The sequence below is a fragment of the Pieris brassicae genome, chromosome 6 (genome assembly GCF_905147105.1).
Source record: "Pieris brassicae chromosome 6, ilPieBrab1.1, whole genome shotgun sequence".
NCBI lineage: Eukaryota > Metazoa > Arthropoda > Insecta > Lepidoptera > Pieridae > Pieris > Pieris brassicae.
The window spans coordinates 8,877,325-8,898,141 of NC_059670.1; the positions used below are offsets into that span (position 1 = coordinate 8,877,325).

A 20,817-nucleotide genomic window follows, 5' to 3' on the forward strand; every position below is an offset into this window, starting at 1 on the left:
GGGTTTCATTAGCGAAACTTGGTGTTTAGCAAACTTGTTCAAAAAAGTTACGCTTCCGAATTCGCTTCGCCGATAAAAATTACATCTGATAAAATAGCAACATTTCATTATCTTTTTATAATTTACAGCTAAAGTTCCAAATGACCCGTGCAACCCATCACCTTGTGGCCCCGGAGCAATTTGTCGGGCCAGAGGTAGCGGTGCATCGTGCGAATGTGAACCTGGCCTCAGAGGGGATCCTTACTCAAATTGTCGACCAGAATGTCTTGCGGACTCTGATTGTTCTCCTGCTCGAGCTTGTATAAGATCTAAATGTCGAGACCCATGTGAAGGCACCTGCGGAGTGGGTGCTGACTGTGAAACTGTCAATCACATACCACTTTGCTCATGCCCAACGGGGACTAGAGGAAATGCTTTTGAACGATGTGATATAGTAATAACAGGTACATGCTTTTAATGTCTTGTTTATATAAATTTACCAATTTTTTTTATATATTTGTTTAAAACTATGCAGGCAAATAAATGGTTATTTATCATTTATGTTTTTGTAGCACCACCATGCACACCATCACCATGTGGTCCAGGAGCGTTGTGTTCAGTTGTAAACAATAATGCTGTATGCTCTTGCCCGAGTGGGACCAGCGGTGACGCTAGTTCCATTGGCTGCAGGCCAGAATGTGTAGTAAGCTCTGAATGCCCACGGGATCGCGCCTGTGTAAGAAATAAATGTATAGACCCATGTCTCGGAGCTTGCGGCAACGGGGCCATGTGCCGCGTATTTGACCACGCACCAATTTGCTCCTGCCCGCCATCGACTACTGGTGATCCTTTCTACAACTGCGTGACGAGAGGTATAATTTGTATACTTATTAATTTAAACTAATTTAATTAAATTATTTTACCCTGATAATTATTTCAATTGAAAATAAAAATGAATATTTGCCCTGTTTACAGACGTGCCTACCACTTCACCTACAGTATTCGATCCTTGTGATCCTAATCCGTGTGGACCTCACGGAACATGCCGCGATGGTTTTTGTTCATACCCAGAGTGTGTAGTAAACGATGACTGTCCCGGTGATCGCGCTTGTATGAACCGAAAATGTTCAGATCCTTGTGTCGATTCTTGCGGAATCAACGCTATCTGTACTGGAGTAAGACATTCAGCTGTTTGTTCATGTCCTGCAGGATATACAGGCTATCCATTTGTTAAGTGTGAACGTATTACAATTTCGACACCACCACAGCCTTTGCCAGAATGCACTAGAGACCAAGAGTGCGCTGACAACATGGCCTGTGTAGATACCAGATGTGCCCCAGTGTGCACACAGAATAGTTGCGGACTTTATGCTCAATGTATTGCAAGACAGCATAGAGCCCATTGTGCTTGCTTACAAGGATTTGAAGGAGACGCTTACACTGGATGCTATTCTGGTATGTATTTTTCATGGTATTTAGTTGAGGCCGCCCCGTTGCTTTAGTAACTACTTGCTCTTTAATAAAATACTTATATTAAAAGCCAGACTTAATACAATAACAAATATTCTTATTTTTCAGTGCAATGCCATAGCAATAATGACTGTCCTGATGATGAAAGTTGTGATAGCGGAACTTGCGTAAAAGTTTGTTCGCGAATCCGATGTGGAGCTGGGTCCAAATGTGTCACTCGAGGACATATCGCCTCGTGCGAGTGCAATCTTGGAGCTCGTGGTAATCCATGGGTAGAATGTCGTACTGAAGAATGTGTCATCGATGACGACTGCCCATCTTGGTTAGCCTGCAGAGGAAATGTTTGTAAAGATCCATGCCCAGGAAGCTGTGCTGAAAACGCTCAATGTTCAGTTGTTAGACACGTACCGGTCTGTGAATGCTTACGAGGTACTAATGGCAATCCCAAAATAAATTGCCAACCCGGTGAGTAACGGCTTTTGTAAGTTAGCATAGCATAGATATCAACATACCTCATCTCATCTTATCTTTATAGTTCTTGAGGAAATCGAATGTTCCAACGATGCAGAATGTGGGCCAAATCTAGCTTGCCTACAAGGAAGATGTAAGAATCCCTGTGACTCCACATCCTGTGGTGTGCGAGCGGAATGTCGCGTTGCAAATACTCTACCATTCCGAACATTAGTTTGTGAATGTCCTAAACCTTTGAGTGGTGATGCTTCTGTACAATGTAATCCGAGTAAGTATTACGCCTTATGCACATATAAAATATTACTAATAAGAAGCTTCATTTACAGCCGTTATCTCTGATTTTATTGAAAAAATCTACAAGTCCCTTTGCATCGTAAGTATGCTATAAAAATATCAGATAAATTTCACCACGGTGTCGGTGTGTAATATATAGTACCATTATATATACGATTGATTCACTTTATTATGTGTATGATACACCACCAATAGATGTTAATTTTTATAAAAAATCTACTTAATGGAAACTTTAGTTCTTCATAGATAATAATTATATCCAGAAATGTATTGTACAGTTTTTTTGTATTTTTATTATTTCATAGCTTGCAGATATGAAACACGTTTAAGCATTTTGATGCTTAACACGTTGGAAAGCTTGTGATTTTGTCAAGTACTAAGTTCTTCATAACCAAGCACATAACTAATTATCCTATCCTAAGATCCTAAGATCAACGTATTTCCTAAAGCTAAGTTACTACTGATTTTGCAGAAGGTGAATGTAGCGAAGACAATGATTGCGGAGAGGAAGAACGGTGCCTTCAAGGCCGTTGTGCTTTAGCATGCGATTCGCAGTTATGTGGTGCAGGCGCGGAATGTCGTGCTGTCGCGCACCGAGCTTCTTGCTCTTGTGTACCACCACTGCAAGGAGATCCAAATGTTGCTTGCACGCCAGGTAAGAATTTAAAACGTTCCCTTATGGAGGTTATCTATACTATTTTTCTATGTGAGAACCACGTCTACTATATAAAGTATGATATTAAATAGTGAAAACATTTATTAATACGTATTATAATCTATAAATTGGTTCATGTAAACTAAAATATTGTTACTAAAACCAACTTAACAATGTTATCTCGCTCAAAAAATAATCTATACTATAGGCGTAGTCGGAAGTATGTGTCTCTCAGACACGGAATGTGGTGCGGCAGAGGCATGCGTGTCTCGGCGCTGCGTGTCCGCGTGCGCTGGCGCGTGTGGTGCCGGAGCACTCTGCGAACCCGACAGACACAGAGCGCGTTGCCGCTGCCCACCTGGCACTGCAGGCGACCCAGCACGTACCTGCTATACACGTTAGTATTTATTATATTATCTACCGTAAAAATTAATACGATATTGAAACTATTTTAATTTGTTTGAACGAAAATTTATTTTATATCAACTTTTATGTTGTTATAGCCGAATGTACCGTCGATGAAAACTGTCCTTTCGATAAGTCCTGTATCAATGGGTACTGTCAAGACCCATGTGCCCTAGAAACACCTTGCGGACGTAACGCAGTTTGTGACGTCATCGCCCATGCAGCAACATGTCGATGCCCCGCGGGAACGCAGGGTGATCCCCGACGTGCGTGCGTCGCAGCTGCTTGCCAATACAATGAAGATTGTGATCTCACTAAAGCATGTGATAGACTGAACCGCGTTTGCCAGCCCGTTTGTTCCGAATATGCTTGCGCGCCTGGTGCTATATGTACCCCGAGCGCCCACCGAGCGATCTGTACCTGTCCTCCAGACAGATCGGGTGACCCCTACTTACGCGGATGTGTAACAGTTGAAAAAACTGAAGAATGCTCAGTAGATTCAGACTGCCCTGCGCCTTTCGCCTGCGTCAATTCGCGTTGCATCGATCTCTGCCGTGATAACCCGTGCGAATCGGGATTGCTATGTAAAACCGTTGACATATTACCATTGCGAGCGGTCGCTTGCGTGTGTGCGGATGGTGGGAGAACGGCGCCAGACACAGGCTGCCGAGCGCCACCACAAGGAAAATGTTCCTCGGACAACGACTGTGCCAACAGCCAAATATGTCGCCGCGGCAGCTGTGTGGACGCGTGCAAAGCAGCAGCTTGCGGACAAAACGCCCTCTGTGAGGCGATCGACCATGTGGCGCGTTGTAGCTGTCCACCAGGATATTTGGGAAATCCAAGAATTGAATGTAACACAGGTATTAGTTTTTTTTATTGCTATACTATTGGCAGATTTTAAGGTAAAAGCGCGCTGTGAGCTGTGTTGGCCTAGTGGCTTCAGCATGCGAATCTCATCCCTGAAGTCGTTGTTTCGATCCCCGGCTGTGCACCAATGGACTTTCTATGTGCGCATTTAACATTGCCTCGAACGGTGAAGGAAAACATCGTGAAGAAACCGGCTTGCCTTAGACGCAACGGCGTGTGTCAGGCACAGAAGACTAATCACCTACTTGCCTATTAGATTAACAAATGATCATGAAACAGATACAGAAATCTAAGGCCCAGACCTAAAAAGGTTGTAAGGTTGCCATTTATTTATTTAATTTATTTTAATAGCGCTACGCAAACTGCGTGATCTTGTTTTCTTCGGGTGATATGCACACATAGAAATTTTATTGTTTCCCTGGTTGTATTTGATAGAAAGTAGTTTAATATTCAAATTATTATTTTGTATAGCTAACCGATTCAGCCACTTATAAAAAAAGTTACGTGAATTCAGTTTTGAGGCATAAATAACTAAATAGGGTTGTATATGAATTCCAGAACCAAGACAGCCTGCAATTTGGGAATGCTACAGCGACAAGGAATGTGGGGAGGATCGTGCATGCGTTGAGCGTGTGTGCGTGAACCCCTGTGTGGGCGCATGTGGGCCTGCCGCGCTCTGCCGCGTCTTGGAAAGGCAACCTGTGTGCTCCTGTCCCATTGGTTACACTGGCGACGCCCGCGTACGCTGTACTCCACGTAAGTATATGTGTATAATTGTAAGGTGAATTACAATAATCGTAATTAGGATGAAATTAGAGTACTAATCACAAGGATCCATTAAACAAGTTTCCTTTCACTTTACCCTAAAGGTTTCTTTTATGTACCCTCTATCAAAATCCCAGTATCGATAAATAAATTCAATTCTCAGTTCAATTAAGGCTAAATTCCTAGGCCAATTGTAATTTAAATAATGATTTGAAGGATATGAGGAAATGAAATTAGTTTTTCACTTGAGTTTGGTATCCCTAAGTAAAAACGAGCTATGTTGCATTTCATATTATTTAAAAGTTCAAACTTTATTCATATTTATTTTAAAAAAAAACATTTATCGTTTTCAGCGTCTCAAGATTCTGTTATACCAGTTGGTTGTAAAGCAAATTCTGACTGTCCACTGTCTCAAGCTTGTATAAACAGCGCATGTGCTAATCCTTGCGCTTGCGGCACCAATGCCGAATGTACCGTTGTACGCCATCATCCGGTTTGCTTCTGTCAAAATGGTTACTCTGGCAACCCCTACACTGATTGTATTAAAGGTATGTTTTACATTTTGATTATCTTGAAATTATAATTTTGTATATTTTTTTACTTATTTATTATATTTCTTGTCTTACAGTAAGCTGTACAGCTGACCGAGATTGTCCCGACAGTGACATATGTTACAACGGAGCCTGTATCAATCCTTGTATAGTAGAATCACCGTGCGCTATAAGTGCGGAATGTTATGGCAAATCTCATAGATCTAACTGTCGCTGTCCTCTTGGGACACACGGAAATCCATTGTCCAGGTGTCACGCATCGGAATGTGAAGCGGAATCTGACTGTAATGATGATAGTGTTTGCGTCCGTGGAGTATGTCAGAACGCCTGCTCTGTCGCTGGCCTGAATCCTTGTGCTTCCAACGCCGAGTGCTTCGCGAAAAACCACGCCGCGTCTTGTAAATGTCCCCCAACACTTCCACTTGGCGATCCCTTGACTCAATGTGAAAGAGTTCCGGTTACTGGACAGCCTGAATGTCAAATGGACGGAGACTGCCCCAGCAGACAGGCGTGCCTTAGAGATACTTGTCGAGATGCTTGTGCTGAGCTAACACCTTGCACTGGTAACTCACGCTGTTCCGTTTCGGATAGTATACCGTTCCGTACGTTAATATGCAGATGTCCAGAAGGCTACGTGCCTAACGTAAAAGGAGCTTGCGATCCGCTCCAATTACCACCACTTAGTTGTTCAGCGGATACTGATTGTAGTGACCAAGAATCATGTGTTAATAGGATATGTCGAAACCCATGCAATTGCGGCGACAACGCCGAATGCTTCATTAAAAATCATAGACCTGTCTGCTCCTGTCGAGATGGATATGATGGCAACCCTTACAGTTCTTGTCGTATAGTCGGCTGTAGGACGAATACAGAATGTCCATCGGACGAGGCTTGTGTCAACGGTAATTGTGTCAGTCCTTGCTTACTAAATAACACGTGCGGATTTAACGCTGAATGTTACGTAGAAAGAAATCATCCGCTATGTCGGTGCAGGACAGGTTTTGAAGGTGACGCATACACAAATTGTAACCCGATTGAGTGCAGATCAAATGGAGACTGCCCGAGAGATAAATTATGTCGAGGACACAAATGTATCAACCCTTGCCTCTCCGATAACAATTGTGGACGAAACGCAATATGCCTTGTACGTAATCATCTACCGGTTTGTAAATGTGAATTTGGATATAATGGAAGCCCCTATGTCGAATGTCAGCCGGAAATCACCACTGAATGTACCGTGGACGCAGACTGTCCTTCCAAGATGGCTTGCTTATCAGCAAAATGTGTCAACCCATGTACTGCTTTACGACCTTGTGCGACACCAGCGCAATGTGAAGTTCTTGCTACGCTACCAGTGCGAACAATGTTATGCTCATGTCCACCTGGATATGTGAGTGGCGGCGGAGGTGTATGTCGTCCAGCCACCACAATAAACGACGTCGCTTGCGAAATCGATAACGATTGTACTTCTAACCACGCTTGCGTAACATCTGTTTGCAAAAATCCATGTGATTGTGGACCTAATACTGACTGCCAAATACGAGATCACAAGCCGGTTTGTGCCTGTCGACCTGGATTTCTAGGGGATCCTCATACCGGTTGCTACTCAGTAACGTGTAGAGCTGATAGTCAGTGTAGCGACGATGAATCATGTATCAACAATCAATGCGTACCAGCCTGCTCCGCTGAGCCCGATCTTTGCGGAGACTCTGCCGAGTGCTACGGAGAACAACACAGAGCTTTCTGCCGATGCCAAATGGGAACAACTGGCAACCCTAACCTCGCTTGTACTCCTATCAGTTGTCGAGCAAACTCGGAATGTCCTTCTGAAAAATCGTGTGTCAACAACAAATGCGTAGAACCTTGTACAGTATCCGCTTGTAATGAGCCGGCAGAATGCAGAGTTCACTTACATGAAGTGTACTGTGTCTGCCCACCGGGTTACCAGAGCACCAAAGATGGTTGCAATAAGACTGAAGAATTGTGTACTTCGGACATTGAATGTTCACCCGGAACCGCTTGTCTTAATAGCAGATGTGTTAACCCTTGTGTGGAAATAGAGCCTTGTGGCAGAAACACTAAATGTCTAGTCACAGATACGAATCCCGTTAGGACCATGATATGTGAATGTGAACAAGGATACAAAGGAAACGCGTTGCTCGAATGTATACCGTACAAACGTAAGTTGTGTTGTAACAGCTCTAGTGGATACTGAAATATATGTATGTATTTAAAATAATATATGTAATAATAATTATTAATTGAAATTTTAATTTCAGCACCAATAACAAAATGCATTGATGGACAGGGAGTAAACGAATTTGGCGAATGTGAGCCTTGTCTTGAAACAGATGGCAAAATAGTGGACGCACGTGGTCGGTGTGTATGTGATGTAGAGCGGGGTTTTACCTCTAAAGGTGATAGCTGTGTCGCTATAGGCTGCCGTGTTGACGAACAATGTGATGATGATGCAAAATGCATGAATGGAAAATGTGTGCCAGTATGTGAAGCTGAACCCTGCGGCCTATTCGCCACTTGTACCGGAGTAAGTCATCGCTCGCGATGCACCTGCATAACAGGCTACGTCGGTAATCCGAAAGTAGCATGTAATGCAACAACACCAAACATTACGTATAGAACTGACTTCCCACTACCGGATATGCAGGTAAATAATAATATTTCGGTTCCAATATAATTTATGTTTCAATTGACACCTTTGAGCATTATAACGTGTATTCAATATTAGAAAGAATCGATATTTAGTATGTATTGCGAATATAAGAATTCGCAATACATACGTAAAAATAAATGAAAGTGACGTTGAAATTTATTTTTAATGCTATATTATAGGTGCACTGTTTAGCTGATGGAGTACGAGTGAGCCTAAAGATAAAGGACTTCAATGGTGTACTCTACGTAAAAGGCTATAGTAAAGACGAGCGCTGTCGCCTCATAGTACACACAGCAGAAAACCAGGAAAGCCCTGTTGACTTTACGGTCCACTTTGGCGATTGTGGTTTAGTTCATGTTAATGTAAGTTTTTAAAATTTCAATAATTATGTAAAATGTTGAATATCTAAAGCGATTTGATGTCGTTCCTGTTACATATGCTATTTTAATTTTACGCTAATGAAATGTGTTGTGCCACATAATTATTACCTTTAAGTCTGACGCGTCTAAATACATCCAACCAGACGACTTGTCTAAACATGTATGGTTTGCCGTGTAAATAATAAATTTGAGAACTTTTTTTACGTTTGAAAATATTATTCACAACAAAAAAAATTTCACAATTGCAACTGCATTAAATGGTGTTATGGTGATAAAACAATGAAAGCGTAACAAAAGCTCGAAAATTAAAACTAACCCGCCAAATTTACAGGGTCTAGCAAGCTTTGTGCTGGTAATGCAGAAACATCCTAAGCTTGTGACGTCAAACGCTAAGGCGTTCCACATCAAGTGCATATACCAGACGGGCGAACAAAACGTGACATTAGCTTTCAATGTGTCAATGTTAACAACTGCGGGAACTATAGCGAATACAGGCCCGCCGCCTACTTGCTCTATGAGAATCGTTTCTCGTACAGGAGATGAGGTTAGCTCTGCCGAAATTGGGGAGAACCTGGTACTGCAAGTAGATGTCCAACCATCAAGTAAGTTTAATACTAGTTGAATTGAATTGATGTCAAATTTAATATTTCATTTTGCACTAGTAAACAGAATTAGGTAATTTGTTCTAAAAATCATATAAGTATAACAACGTAAGGAGATTACAGAAAATATCTATGCTAATATTGGTTTAGAATTCTGGTTTCGTTAAATTTAAATCATCATTGGTCCTTCTGTATATATATATAAAGCAGACGACTCAGGCTAGAATTATTTTCCACAGCAGTTTCAGACGTCTTACCTTCATCTCCATATCGCACAACCCTTAAATTACCTATACCTATGCCTTTCTCGCTGATTGCAAACTATTTGAATGAAATTAAGACGCCGTGCTCGTATCTATCAAGATATTTTTATATATATGTTTTAAATGCTAGTATATTAGTTTCTTTTCCTACGTTTTAAGGTATATATGGCGGCTTTGCCCGAAGCTGTGTAGCAAAGACAAGTGAAGTAGCGACGAACATAGAAAATGAATACACTGTGACTGATGCGGACGGTTGCGCGACGGACGCCGCCATCTTTGGAGAATGGGAGAGAAGCGAGGATGGCACCGCTTTGCGAGCTGCCTTCAACGCTTTCAAATTCCCAAGCAGTGATAATATACGATTCCAATGTAATATACGTGTCTGTTTTGGAAAATGCCAACCGGTAAATATTCATTTATACTAGAATGTAGAAAAATTTCGAAACAATTCTCAAAAAAACCTGAATATCAAATTATCAAATTTTTAGGTGAACTGCCGGGGTAACGACGCTTTCGGCAAGCGCAAAAAGCGTGACGTAATCGATGACAATGCGTTATCCGGACGTCTACGCGAGGAGGTGACCGTGGAGTCGAATCAGATCTTGACGCTGGAGCGGCGCGATCCATCTCGCGCGGCCCGACAACGCGACGCATCAGACGGTCCCACCGGCAACGCCGCCGCCGAGGTGTGCGTGTCGGCAGCCGGGCTGGCGGTGGCGTTAGCGCTGACGGCCTTGCTTGCGCTAGTGGCCGTGGCGGCGGCGGTAGCGTGCTGGCTGGTGGCGTGGCGCCGCGCCCGACCGCCCCCTGCACCTCTGCCCCACCCCCCCGACTTCCCTAACCCCCTCTTTCAGCGCTAAGTGTATATAGAGCCTCTACTATATTAAGTGAGCATTATTAATGAACTAATCTATCGAACTAGTCGTGCCCCGCTCCTCCGTCGGCGCCGGGCGGTGTCGGTCTTTTTCTAGTACTTCGTGCCGCCGGAGGACCGCCGGGTGAGGACGCGACGGGCGCCCCTCGCTTGCGCCCGCTACGTCCTACCTTTTTTACTTTGTGTTGACGTCGCCTCCTTCGAACGTTGTGATATTATATAAATCGAATCAACGTAATGTTGTGTATATTAATTATCGAATTAGTTTATAAGCAATTAATAAAATAATAATAATAAGTGTCTTTTCATTAATACCTCTGAATTAATTACGGGATTAATTGCATCATAAACAAAATGATCATACGCATGGTTATTAGTACATTAATGAATATAATATACGTAAACACTTTGAGTGAATTATTCACAAAAAATTGTATAGGTGCCAAAGGATACTGTTCAGATTTGTACTGCTTCTTCTATGTAATTGGGCTACGTACAGCGCACTCCCTAATTATATGAACTAATGAGGGCGGCGCTGTCTTTGCCTTCAAAACATAATACTCTTGACCGGCGTAGTCGCCATAGGTAGGCACAAATATTAAAACATACCTAATTAGATTTGGTTTGGTCATCGTATAGTTAGTTAGTTCTGCTGCACCTTTGGTCAATATGACCATCAAGAATTCGTCCCTTCGAAGTATGGGAGAGTGAACTAGTGTCTCGGCGCATACGCTAGTGCACATTTCTTGCATAAATGGTTAGTCATATTAGCAAAACGCTGCTGAGGCTGAATTGACTTGGGGAACATTATGACTTAGAAGGTTTACATTTAACTTAGAAGGTTTGCATTTAATCAATACAGGATAAGTACATTTTAGCATACGCGCGAGAGCGGATATTCGATCATGAGTTTAGTTACATACATCATGTAATACTTAGAACTCATCCTAGGTTTGGGAAACAAAAGAATGAAGCCAAAAAAGATTGTTTGGTGAGGGAAAACTACGAAGATGACGTAAAAGTCAAAATACGAAATATAATAAAAGTACCTGCTGTAATTTTTACAAATCAGCAAGCCGATCTATAAAAAATTGTGGCTGTCTACTGCTTGTTCTATGAAAAAGTCCACATCATGATCAGGATCTGTGTTTTTACAGCTAGGAAGGTGGAAAATTAACTCTATAATTGTACAAAACGCAATGTTTCAACAGGAGACGCAATCTTAAATAATAAGTAATAATATAAGCGTTACTAAGTCATATCTACATCTCAAATTTCCATTTCCTATAAATATTATTAATAGTTATGTAAAATCGTGCTGAAAGATGATTAGCATGTTTAGAGGAGGGGCGTGATACATAATATTTATTGTCAAACTAATCAAATATCCTAGTTAAATTGTATTACCTGAACGAACGATCCACAAATCTAACGAATTAGTTCAGGAAGGAGGTTGTAGATATGACAAAAATTCTCTCAAAAACTTCTTATAATGGTGGTAAAAAAACCTATGGTGAGTTTTATTAATAATTAAATTATTATTGTAATTCTTTAATTTCTTCTAAAATTCTTTGGGTCCACCAAATTTGTAGTAAATAGATAAATTAATCTCCGTTCATTCTGTAAAATTATATTAGTATAATCTAATTTGTGCCAACGCTGTTCGTAAATTGACCACTCGAATATATTTGTCAAATAAGTGCATATTATTTGTAAATAAATATAACTTTTAAATTCGTAGAGTAAAGATGTTGGATCTCTTTGTATCTTCTACCGCTTTTACCTTTTGGTGTTGGAGCCTTGGAAGCAGTTATTCGGATTAATACCTGCAGCTGAGTTTCATCGTCGGTCGTCGAGGCACAATACGCAATTCCATCCGTATTACCTCAACATCTATCGTTCCACAATGGAGCGTTAAGCGCACTTTTTTCTTTGTGACACAAGCTGCCCACTGAAGTAATTCTATATAGAGTCTTTCAAGATAAGAGCGTAACAATTCTTAAAAGATCGGCAACGCACTTGCGAGCCTTTTGACAGTCTCAGGGTCCATAGGCGGCGGGTATCACTTAACATAATATACCAGCTACCTCCGCGAACTTCTTTGTTCCTTATTGCGATTACTTAACCTACCTTTTTAATACATACCAACATGGAACATTTTGCTATGCTACCCCAGAAACTGTTCGGTTTTACGTAAGTTTTTCTGTGAATTTTTCTCTATATATACGTCAGAGAAGTCATAAGATATTAATTAACAAATAAAAACTAGGAGTTTATCTTAGACAGTAAATTAGCGTTGAACTTATTTTTGTATGCTGTATCATAAAAAAAAATTAAAAAGAATTAAAAAAATTCAAAATTAAAAATAAAATTTAGAGGTGGACCCTTAACATTTAGGGGGATGAAAAATAGATGTTGTCTGATTCGCAAACCTAACCGATATGCACACAATATTTCTCGAAAATCGGTCGAGCCATTTCGGAGGAGTTTAATTACAAACACGAGGTCATTTTATATATTAAATGTTACCTATGCGTTGCGTTTGCCCCTATTCTACAACCGGTGATTTTAAATGTGAAATTATATATCCTTGAAGATAATTAATTTTATTTTGTAATTAAGTTTAATATTAAGTCAATTCTATACTATGATTAAAATAGGTATTCGATTTTCAAAGTTGTTTTGTACATTAAAAAAATCAGGATTTGAATTATCGCTACGTTCTTTATTATTTGCATTAAATTGATACATGATATATTATTATAACTAATTATTATAATACGACATTCACAATCAAAATTAATCTATATACCTACGATTTACTATATAAAGTTCTACTCTCTAAGAGTATATGTCAATAAATAATATTACCGATATGGGAACTGGCAGATATAAAGCATATAATTTACTTCCGATTATTTAAATCATTATTCAAGTAAGCCAGGATGATGGTATCTTATATGTAGATACAAAGATTTTGATTTTGTACAACGCCTAATCACAAGTTGCGCGGGCGCAAGTAGCGTATCGCGGTCATCATGGCGCATGCGTAGCCCTCGACCCGCCCCCCACCTCTTCCTGTACTCGCCCCACTCCGCAATATAACAGAATCACATTGTGTTTACGAATTGTCGCGATTGACGATGACAAACCAGTCGGTCGGCCACCTAACCCGATCTCGCTCGCTGAGTCGGTAAATTACTCATAAGTCGCGGGTTGCCAGTGGCAAACGCGGCGTCGATCACCGCGTAATGACCCTGTGACGTGATAACATGAGCAAAGACGTAGAAGATATCTCAGAGGAAGCCACCTCGCCAACTCCGGCCGTCCACGTGGATCATTACGATGGTTCAGATTTGGAAAATTCAAAACTGTTGTATTTACAATCACCGACTCCGACCGTAACGCCATCTGGCCAAATGCGCAAGGTGAAAAGTTATACCGATACTCACCGTATACGAGATGTAAATGCTGCGTCTGGTGCAGCCTCCTCGAGGAGTCTGCGTCCTTATGAACATGTGATCGCTTACCCAGATGGCTCAGAGTCCAGCACAAACCACTATGCTCCTTCTGTTCGCTCCCTTGCATCTATTGGGATGGGGTGCACGGATGGCCGGAAAATGGTCATACGACGCGTCCCAACTTCTCCTACCGAATTGTTTCATCTCGTTCGTCCTCCTACGTGAGTATAATATGGGAACGGATGTCACTTCCTTTAAGAACCCATTATTCTATTGAACTAAACACTGCTTTAGCGACATTTCTGTGTAGTTCCCCGGTTTAGTTTTAGATTTAACAATAATTCTATTCACGTTCAAGTTATATTTTCTGGTATATATATTCAATACTAAAACCATACTATATTGTTCGTCCAATTATAACATGTTGTAATTTAACTAAACCCGTTGAGATCTTTTAGGGAAAATTTCTAAATTAAAAATCTTTTTGTAAAGTCTATAAAAACTTCATCCAAAAGAACCCTTCATATGAATTCGACCTGTAACTTCTTAGCTTGTCTTATTAATTATACCAATTCTTTTTATAAACAAAATATTCCCTATTATACTTACAATATTCAGGTTGACAGAAAATAACCTTTACAAAGAATAAGGGTTATTGTAGTATTTTACTCTTAGTTATTATGTATAAAAATAAATAAAAGTAGAGCTACTAAAAAAAAATTTGTTGATGAAAGTTCGCTAAAGAAGAATAAAAACATTGACGATACGAAAAATATATTTTCGGTTATTTTTGCTCTCAGTATATTATGAAATAAATGCTTAGTGCTATAATAATACATTTCGGTCGTAATATATATTGTACATTTACAAAAACAATACAAAAAGTCTCGCATACTATATAAGAAGTAAACATTAAAATCTAAATTAGGTTCATTTAAGTTTTCTAGACATAAACAAATGTCACAAGGTCGGCACATATAGTCTTGCATAAAAACGCGGCTCTACCAAATTTGCAATATCTAGCATTTATTTTTATTTAGATGTAGATTGACATCTAAATAAAAATAAATGCTTGGGATTGGGATTTACTATGGATTTCCAAAATGTTTTATTATGTCTATTATCACCGACGTAAGCATTCCGTAATCTTAAAGCGCAAGATAACTTTGATAGTGGGATTACATTTTGCACTGTTCACAAAATGCATAGAGAATTACCATGTCAACTTATATGTTACTGATCACAAACGAATTTTAAACCTCAATAGTAAAATTATATTTGAGAAATATTAGGGAATGTTTTTGTCACCTTGAAGGTCAATTCTCGCTAAGATAAGGCTGCAACGCAACGTCGCCCTTCAGTTTTCATACACACCATAGTTACAGCGATTGATCGCATTCGGTATTCTTATCACAGTCTATTTGATAATGATTATAAAAACGTTTACGTACTTACGACTTGACATCTAAGGATTATACTGTTCATTTTTAAACTCTCTTCAAATGTTTATTTACTCGCAAATAGGTATTATACGTTATCAGACAAAGTCTTTATTTCTTGAAATTTGAATTATGGTTTTATTACTAGTATGAAGAACAATGACAGTTTTAACTGGTACATTATATCCTGTTTCCGGCTGGTCATGGTATAAATCCATTTTTTAATTATAAAAATTATTTGATTATCGATTTGTATATGTACTGCAGGTATAATATATATATTCATAATTAATAAATAAAATAAAGTACTTCTTGTACTGGATGGTTAACGACGTTAATATTGAGGCGAACACCTCATACCGGAAACAATAATTGGCTGGCTGATAAGTTATTAGATTTTTTATCATTTCGCCAAAGTTCTTCTTGGTATATCTATGACTAATTTTTACTCAATAAGTATGCATTTTCTGTAAAGGTTTATTTTTATAAATTAGATAACTTAATTTAAGTAAATTCTGGTTTTTCCCATGACAATTAAGACCACAAGAGACGTGAACATTTACACTGTAAGTCACATAAAACAACACGTTAATTAGATAGGTATCTAATTTTATTATTTACATTTTCACGGGTTGCAAGCGAATGCGATCGCCATATTTATAATTATTTAGTTTTAACGTAAAATTGTAAAGCTTTTTAAAACGTAGTTAAGGACCAGTGAGGCGATTTTCTAAATGATAACTACGTTTGAAAAAGTTTCATAATTTTATTATATATATATATATATATGTGTGTGTGTGTGTACAGTGAAATATCTATAACTCGAATGTCAAGGGAAATGCAAAAAGAATCTAGTTAACGTCTAAATAATTCGAGATATTTAAGGGTGCAGCGGACGGGAATCGAGGTTCGAGTTATAGAGATTCCACTATTGAAAAGAATTGTCATTTCGTCTATATTATAAAAAGTGATAATAATAGTGCCCAGTTCCTGGGTCAATGGGATGCTTTAAATAACCGTGAATACTTTTTCATTCTATATGGACCTTTCACGTATAACAATATATTACATTTATCCTAAATGAAATGTTATGCTTATTATGCTGAAGAGAGTGCCTGCGTTTAGCTATATTCTCGGGCGATTTAGGCAATCGCCTTGCTTGTAAAACTAAGAAAGCCTGAGTGAGCAAATTGCGCGGTCTTGGCTCTTACATATATATATATATAATATTTTTGATTGATTATTTCAAGTGGTCTTTTCATATAAATAATATTTTTATGATATGGTATCTGCCTAACATGTCATCAACAAATAAATTGCATTGAATTCAATTTATTAGTTTTATAGCTTATGTTATTTAATAGGGTAATAATCTGGCTTTTGTTGAAAGCATTATGACGTTATTTACTTATGCCTGGCTTTTTACAAATCCTTTGAGCTGTATGACCTTTCCTTTATCCGAGGTTTATCCATCTGTATTTATTAGTTTGCTTAATTAGACAAGTAATCTTGTTTAACAGACGTCTATACTATAATGTCTTGTAAAAAATCTTAACTCATAAAAAAATAGTTAAGAAGTGTGTAGGACAGGTTAAGGACATTGATATAATATGGTAAATTAAAGTAGGCACATACATAGATACGTGTATATCTCTTTTACTTTTTTGTGTTACTATTTTATTTTTCTTGACTATATTGATATTAACATATAATTACAAAAATATTAATATTGTTTTAATTTACTTTTCTAATAATAATTGGACATTGGTTTTTTTTCTATACTAAGTTACACTTGTCATGTTACACGAGTGTAACAACTATAACATCTTTTCCGCTATCTGGTACTTAAAAACAAATATGTATATATGAATAGCCAAGTAAAGCAGTGACATTGACAACTAGATATAATTCTGTTAAGTAGTTTATATATAACAGAGGAACAAACAGGTAAAACAATTGTCGTAACTTGTGCTTATATTAATTACAGATTTTTTCTTATAAAAGGCAATAATTAGAATTTGCATCAACTTGTCGTTCGGATTCAGCAAAACCTTGGCATAGTCGTAGTAATTTTCTATTTATATATTTTTTAATATTATTACTATGTAGGTTAAATATATTGTAAAAACTGTGTAAATAACTAAAGTCTTATTTTTCAGGCCACCCGATGAAGACACCGCATCACACGACAGTGACTGTGGAGAGGAAGAAGAAGATGCTGAAACGGTACACCTGAAGCCGCGAAGACCTTTTTGGGCAAACAAAATACAATTTGTGCTGGCATGTGTTGGCTACTCCGTCGGACTTGGCAACGTTTGGCGATTTCCATATTTATGTTACAAAAGTGGTGGAGGTATGTACCACTTACCATCTATGAATCGCTATAGTATGGATCGCTATGGATAACTAAAATAAATCATTGTCAAGGTCTCAAAGGCCCATTCTGTGCATATTTGCATGTTTACTCTAAACTAAATACCTAAATTTTTCTATGGAGGAAACGGGCAGGAAGCTCACCTGATACAGCCGTCCATGAACACTGACATTGCCGGAAGGCTCGCAAGTGCATTGCCGGTCTTTTAAGAATTATTTTTTATAGGTATACATACATATGTATGTATATAGGAAGTACCAAGAGACCAAACCGTTAAAAGTGGAGAATCGATATACTATTATCGATTTAAAAAAATAAACAAAGATAAGGTTTAAAATACTCATATTTTTAATCGACATCAAAGTTACCTTTTATTTTAATTAGACAATATCCCCAAATTTAATGTAAATTATAGATTATTAGAATTCATCGAACGAGAAACTGCCGCCAACATTATGAACACAACGCTACAAAAACTTTTCTACCTTTACTTTTTAATGGACATAAAAAAAATTCGAAGAACGAGGTTTAACATTCGACATGTAAATATTTTGAGTATAAATAATTTGCAAATGTAATAAAACGTTAACTAAAGCTAAATAATCGTTCACGACTTAACTTAGTCAATAAGAAAAATAGACTGATCTCGTGGTGTCTTTGTATTCCACATCAGTTGGTGTAAATTACGTTTGATGTGTATTGTAAACTGATACGACACGATGCATGCTGCTCACGCGTCCTTTCAAGATATCGAATGATATATTGCTGTTATTTATTTAAATGTACATACATGTACATACAATATGAACTAGTATAGTCAGCAAAATAAACAGCTGTACCTGTACCATTAGTTTTTTTCGCAGTAAAATTTGTTGACTGGTTCGGGGAAAATTGGCTGAGATATTCACTGCCACAAATGCACTTTATTTGTTGACTGGTTCGGGGAAAATTGGCTGAGATATTTACTGCCACAAATGCACTTTATTTGTTGATTGTACCTATATATAAGTAGAATAAAATGCAACCAGCATAAAGTAACCACGATATCTGATACGATAAGTAATACTTTATGTTCTTTATATATAAATCACTTCTAGTAATATCTAAGAAGTCATAAAATAAAACCAACTATAATAAACAAACAATAATATGTATATATGAACTCACTTAGTACTACAAAAATTGATTTAACATAGGATCCAAAGTATGTTTTAAATTAACTACTATCAAACATTTTAAAATACATTCCGTTTAATCTTCTAACGAAAGCATAGGATGAGTTTCTTTGTTTAATAACATAAAAATTATTACCTGATACAACAATTCTGTGATAAATGTACTTTATCGCAAAATTAAGGTAACGATTAGATAGGTATTTGTCGAACAGAATTGTAAAATCTAAATTCAGGCTAGGCACATATTTGTAAGTGATATACATAATTGCCGTTTGAAAATATGACGTTTTAATTTAAAGATTGCTCAGTAGTTCCTCTGTGGCTCAGATGGTTTAAATATTATATTTTCTAGCAAATGCCTAATTTGTATTCTGATTCGTGGGGGTTACGAGGCTTGAAATCGGTAGGTTAATGAATGCAAAAACGAAACGATGTTGATAGCACTTAAAGTATTATAATGGTTTTGATTTAGTATGGTTTCTTTAGGCGAAGGGTAATTAAAATTTTGAAAGTTTTACATTTCAAGGAATTAATACTTATCACGCATCAAACGATCGAATTTTCATAGTTAAATTTAATGATTACTCAGGTTAACTACCTTGGAGAAGATAACTCGAGAGGAATCTGCAAACCTACTTTACCTCAAGTACTTAAACTGATACAGTAATGATCGGGTTAATTGTGTAAATTCTCCGGGTCAATTTAGATATTGTATCTACTAATGACGCACCCACAGCACCCATTACATTCGGGTAAACAAATAGTGCTTAACCATATGATAAATCATCAAATTGGTTTAGTTATAAAACTTTAGCGTGTGTAGCGTGAGTGTTAACCCTTAGAAACTGGGCTCTGCCTGTACTTTAGGGCTATGATTTTAACTACGTTTATGTTGTTATAATAATGTATTTTATATCTTATGTCGTGTCACGACGCGACGGTGCCACAACCAGTATGACCACTAATTAAAAGAATGACTATGTATATTCACAGGTGCGTTCCTGATTCCTTACTTCATAATACTTCTGGTATGTGGCGTGCCTATGCTTTTTATGGAATTAGCTATAGGCCAGTACACAGCCCATGGCCCCATCGGCGCGCTCTCTCAAATATGTCCATTGTTGAAAGGTATTTTAAAATAAATATCGCTTATAACAAATTCAAGGGCGAACATTTGCCTATTATGAACGCTTGCTATCTATTGTTTGTAGTAGTGTATTATGAAAATAAAAACTTTAAAATTATATCAAATACGCCTGTAATATCATTTTATTATGGATTACCATTAGGATTTTTATCATTTCACTCGCATTACGGTATTGTATTTGAGATTTAATTCCATAACTTTATTTAGATAATTAGAATAATAATGAATGATAAAATTAATGTTAAAACTACTTTTAAATGAATTGAGAGAATGAGAAATTTTATTAGAGCACATTTCTTTTTTATGACTCACCTGCTTCTTAAGCGCCAAAATACATATACCTATTACTAATATCGGCTCACTTCCTTCTAGGGGCCGGACTTGCAAGTGTTGTCATCTCGTTTTTAATGTCTACATACTACGCAGTGATCATCGCATGGGCTATTTATTACTTCTTTACATCATTTAAATCAGAAGTCCCCTGGGCGACGTGCTCCAATCGATGGAATACGCCTTCTTGCTGGATCCCAAATCATAACATTACAAAACCTAATGGATCGCAGACACCTACAGAACAATTTTTCGAGTAAGGTTTGATTTAGATAATATTGATAAGAAAACGTAGCGTTTTTAAACAAAACTAGCCTGCAATGCCCATTGCAATGCAAGTGTGATGCGGCCTATCGATAAAATATAAAAACGATACTCCTGTAACGTTTAACAACTTACCAAATATGTACAATTAGAGTGCAAATATAAATAACATAATACGTACATATAATAAATAGATGATTAGTAAAACAAAGGTACTATTATTTATCAAATGTTTTATTTTCAGGAAAAAAGTATTAAGTATGAGTGACGGCATTGAGTTTCCGGGGGGTATGCGGTGGGAGCTGGCAGCTTGTTTGGTGTGTGCTTGGTTGCTCGTCTACTTTGCACTTTGGAAAAGCATAAAGTCATCCGCTAAA

At 37.9% G+C, this 20,817-nt stretch overlaps 2 protein-coding genes across 6 annotated transcripts in view; both read left to right on the plus strand.

Annotated features, from left to right (window-relative positions):
• LOC123710828 overlaps window positions 1–10,535 on the plus strand; it is a 90,896-nt gene extending 80,361 nt beyond the window's left edge. For all 5 annotated transcript variants that reach the window (XM_045663070.1, XM_045663071.1, XM_045663072.1 and 2 more), the window contains 16 exons: window positions 129–443; window positions 552–851; window positions 955–1,434; window positions 1,558–1,914; window positions 1,985–2,188; window positions 2,687–2,869; window positions 3,078–3,266; window positions 3,373–4,137; window positions 4,703–4,900; window positions 5,263–5,457; window positions 5,538–7,640; window positions 7,740–8,125; window positions 8,311–8,493; window positions 8,843–9,113; window positions 9,536–9,780; window positions 9,865–10,535. In XM_045663070.1, the coding sequence (XP_045519026.1) occupies window positions 129–443; window positions 552–851; window positions 955–1,434; window positions 1,558–1,914; window positions 1,985–2,188; window positions 2,687–2,869; window positions 3,078–3,266; window positions 3,373–4,137; window positions 4,703–4,900; window positions 5,263–5,457; window positions 5,538–7,640; window positions 7,740–8,125; window positions 8,311–8,493; window positions 8,843–9,113; window positions 9,536–9,780; window positions 9,865–10,236 (6,746 nt within the window). In that variant the 3' untranslated portion in view covers window positions 10,237–10,535. The remainder of the gene's footprint in view (window positions 1–128; window positions 444–551; window positions 852–954; window positions 1,435–1,557; window positions 1,915–1,984; window positions 2,189–2,686; window positions 2,870–3,077; window positions 3,267–3,372; window positions 4,138–4,702; window positions 4,901–5,262; window positions 5,458–5,537; window positions 7,641–7,739; window positions 8,126–8,310; window positions 8,494–8,842; window positions 9,114–9,535; window positions 9,781–9,864) is intronic.
• A 2,844-nt stretch (window positions 10,536–13,379) lies between these two features.
• LOC123710769 (sodium- and chloride-dependent GABA transporter ine-like) lies at window positions 13,380–20,436 on the plus strand. Its single transcript, XM_045662945.1, has 4 exons — window positions 13,380–13,932; window positions 17,310–17,503; window positions 19,693–19,827; window positions 20,219–20,436. Exons 1-4 carry the CDS (start codon window positions 13,523–13,525, stop codon window positions 20,434–20,436), a joined length of 957 nt encoding a protein of 318 aa, XP_045518901.1. The 5' UTR covers window positions 13,380–13,522.
• The last annotated feature ends 381 nt before the right edge of the window (window positions 20,437–20,817 follow it).

What these genes read in the sequence shown, in the direction of transcription:
- LOC123710769 (XM_045662945.1), top strand. Translation starts at nt 13,523, where the DNA reads ATGAGCAAAGACGTAGAAGATATCTCAGAGGAAGCCACCTCGCCAACT. An exon ending in CATCTCGTTCGTCCTCCTAC is followed by an intron (nt 13,933 to 17,309) that starts GTGAGTATAATA and finishes CTTATTTTTCAG; the next exon opens with GCCACCCGATGAAGACACCG. An exon ending in AATATGTCCATTGTTGAAAG is followed by an intron (nt 19,828 to 20,218) that starts GTATTTTAAAAT and finishes ACTTCCTTCTAG; the next exon opens with GGGCCGGACTTGCAAGTGTT.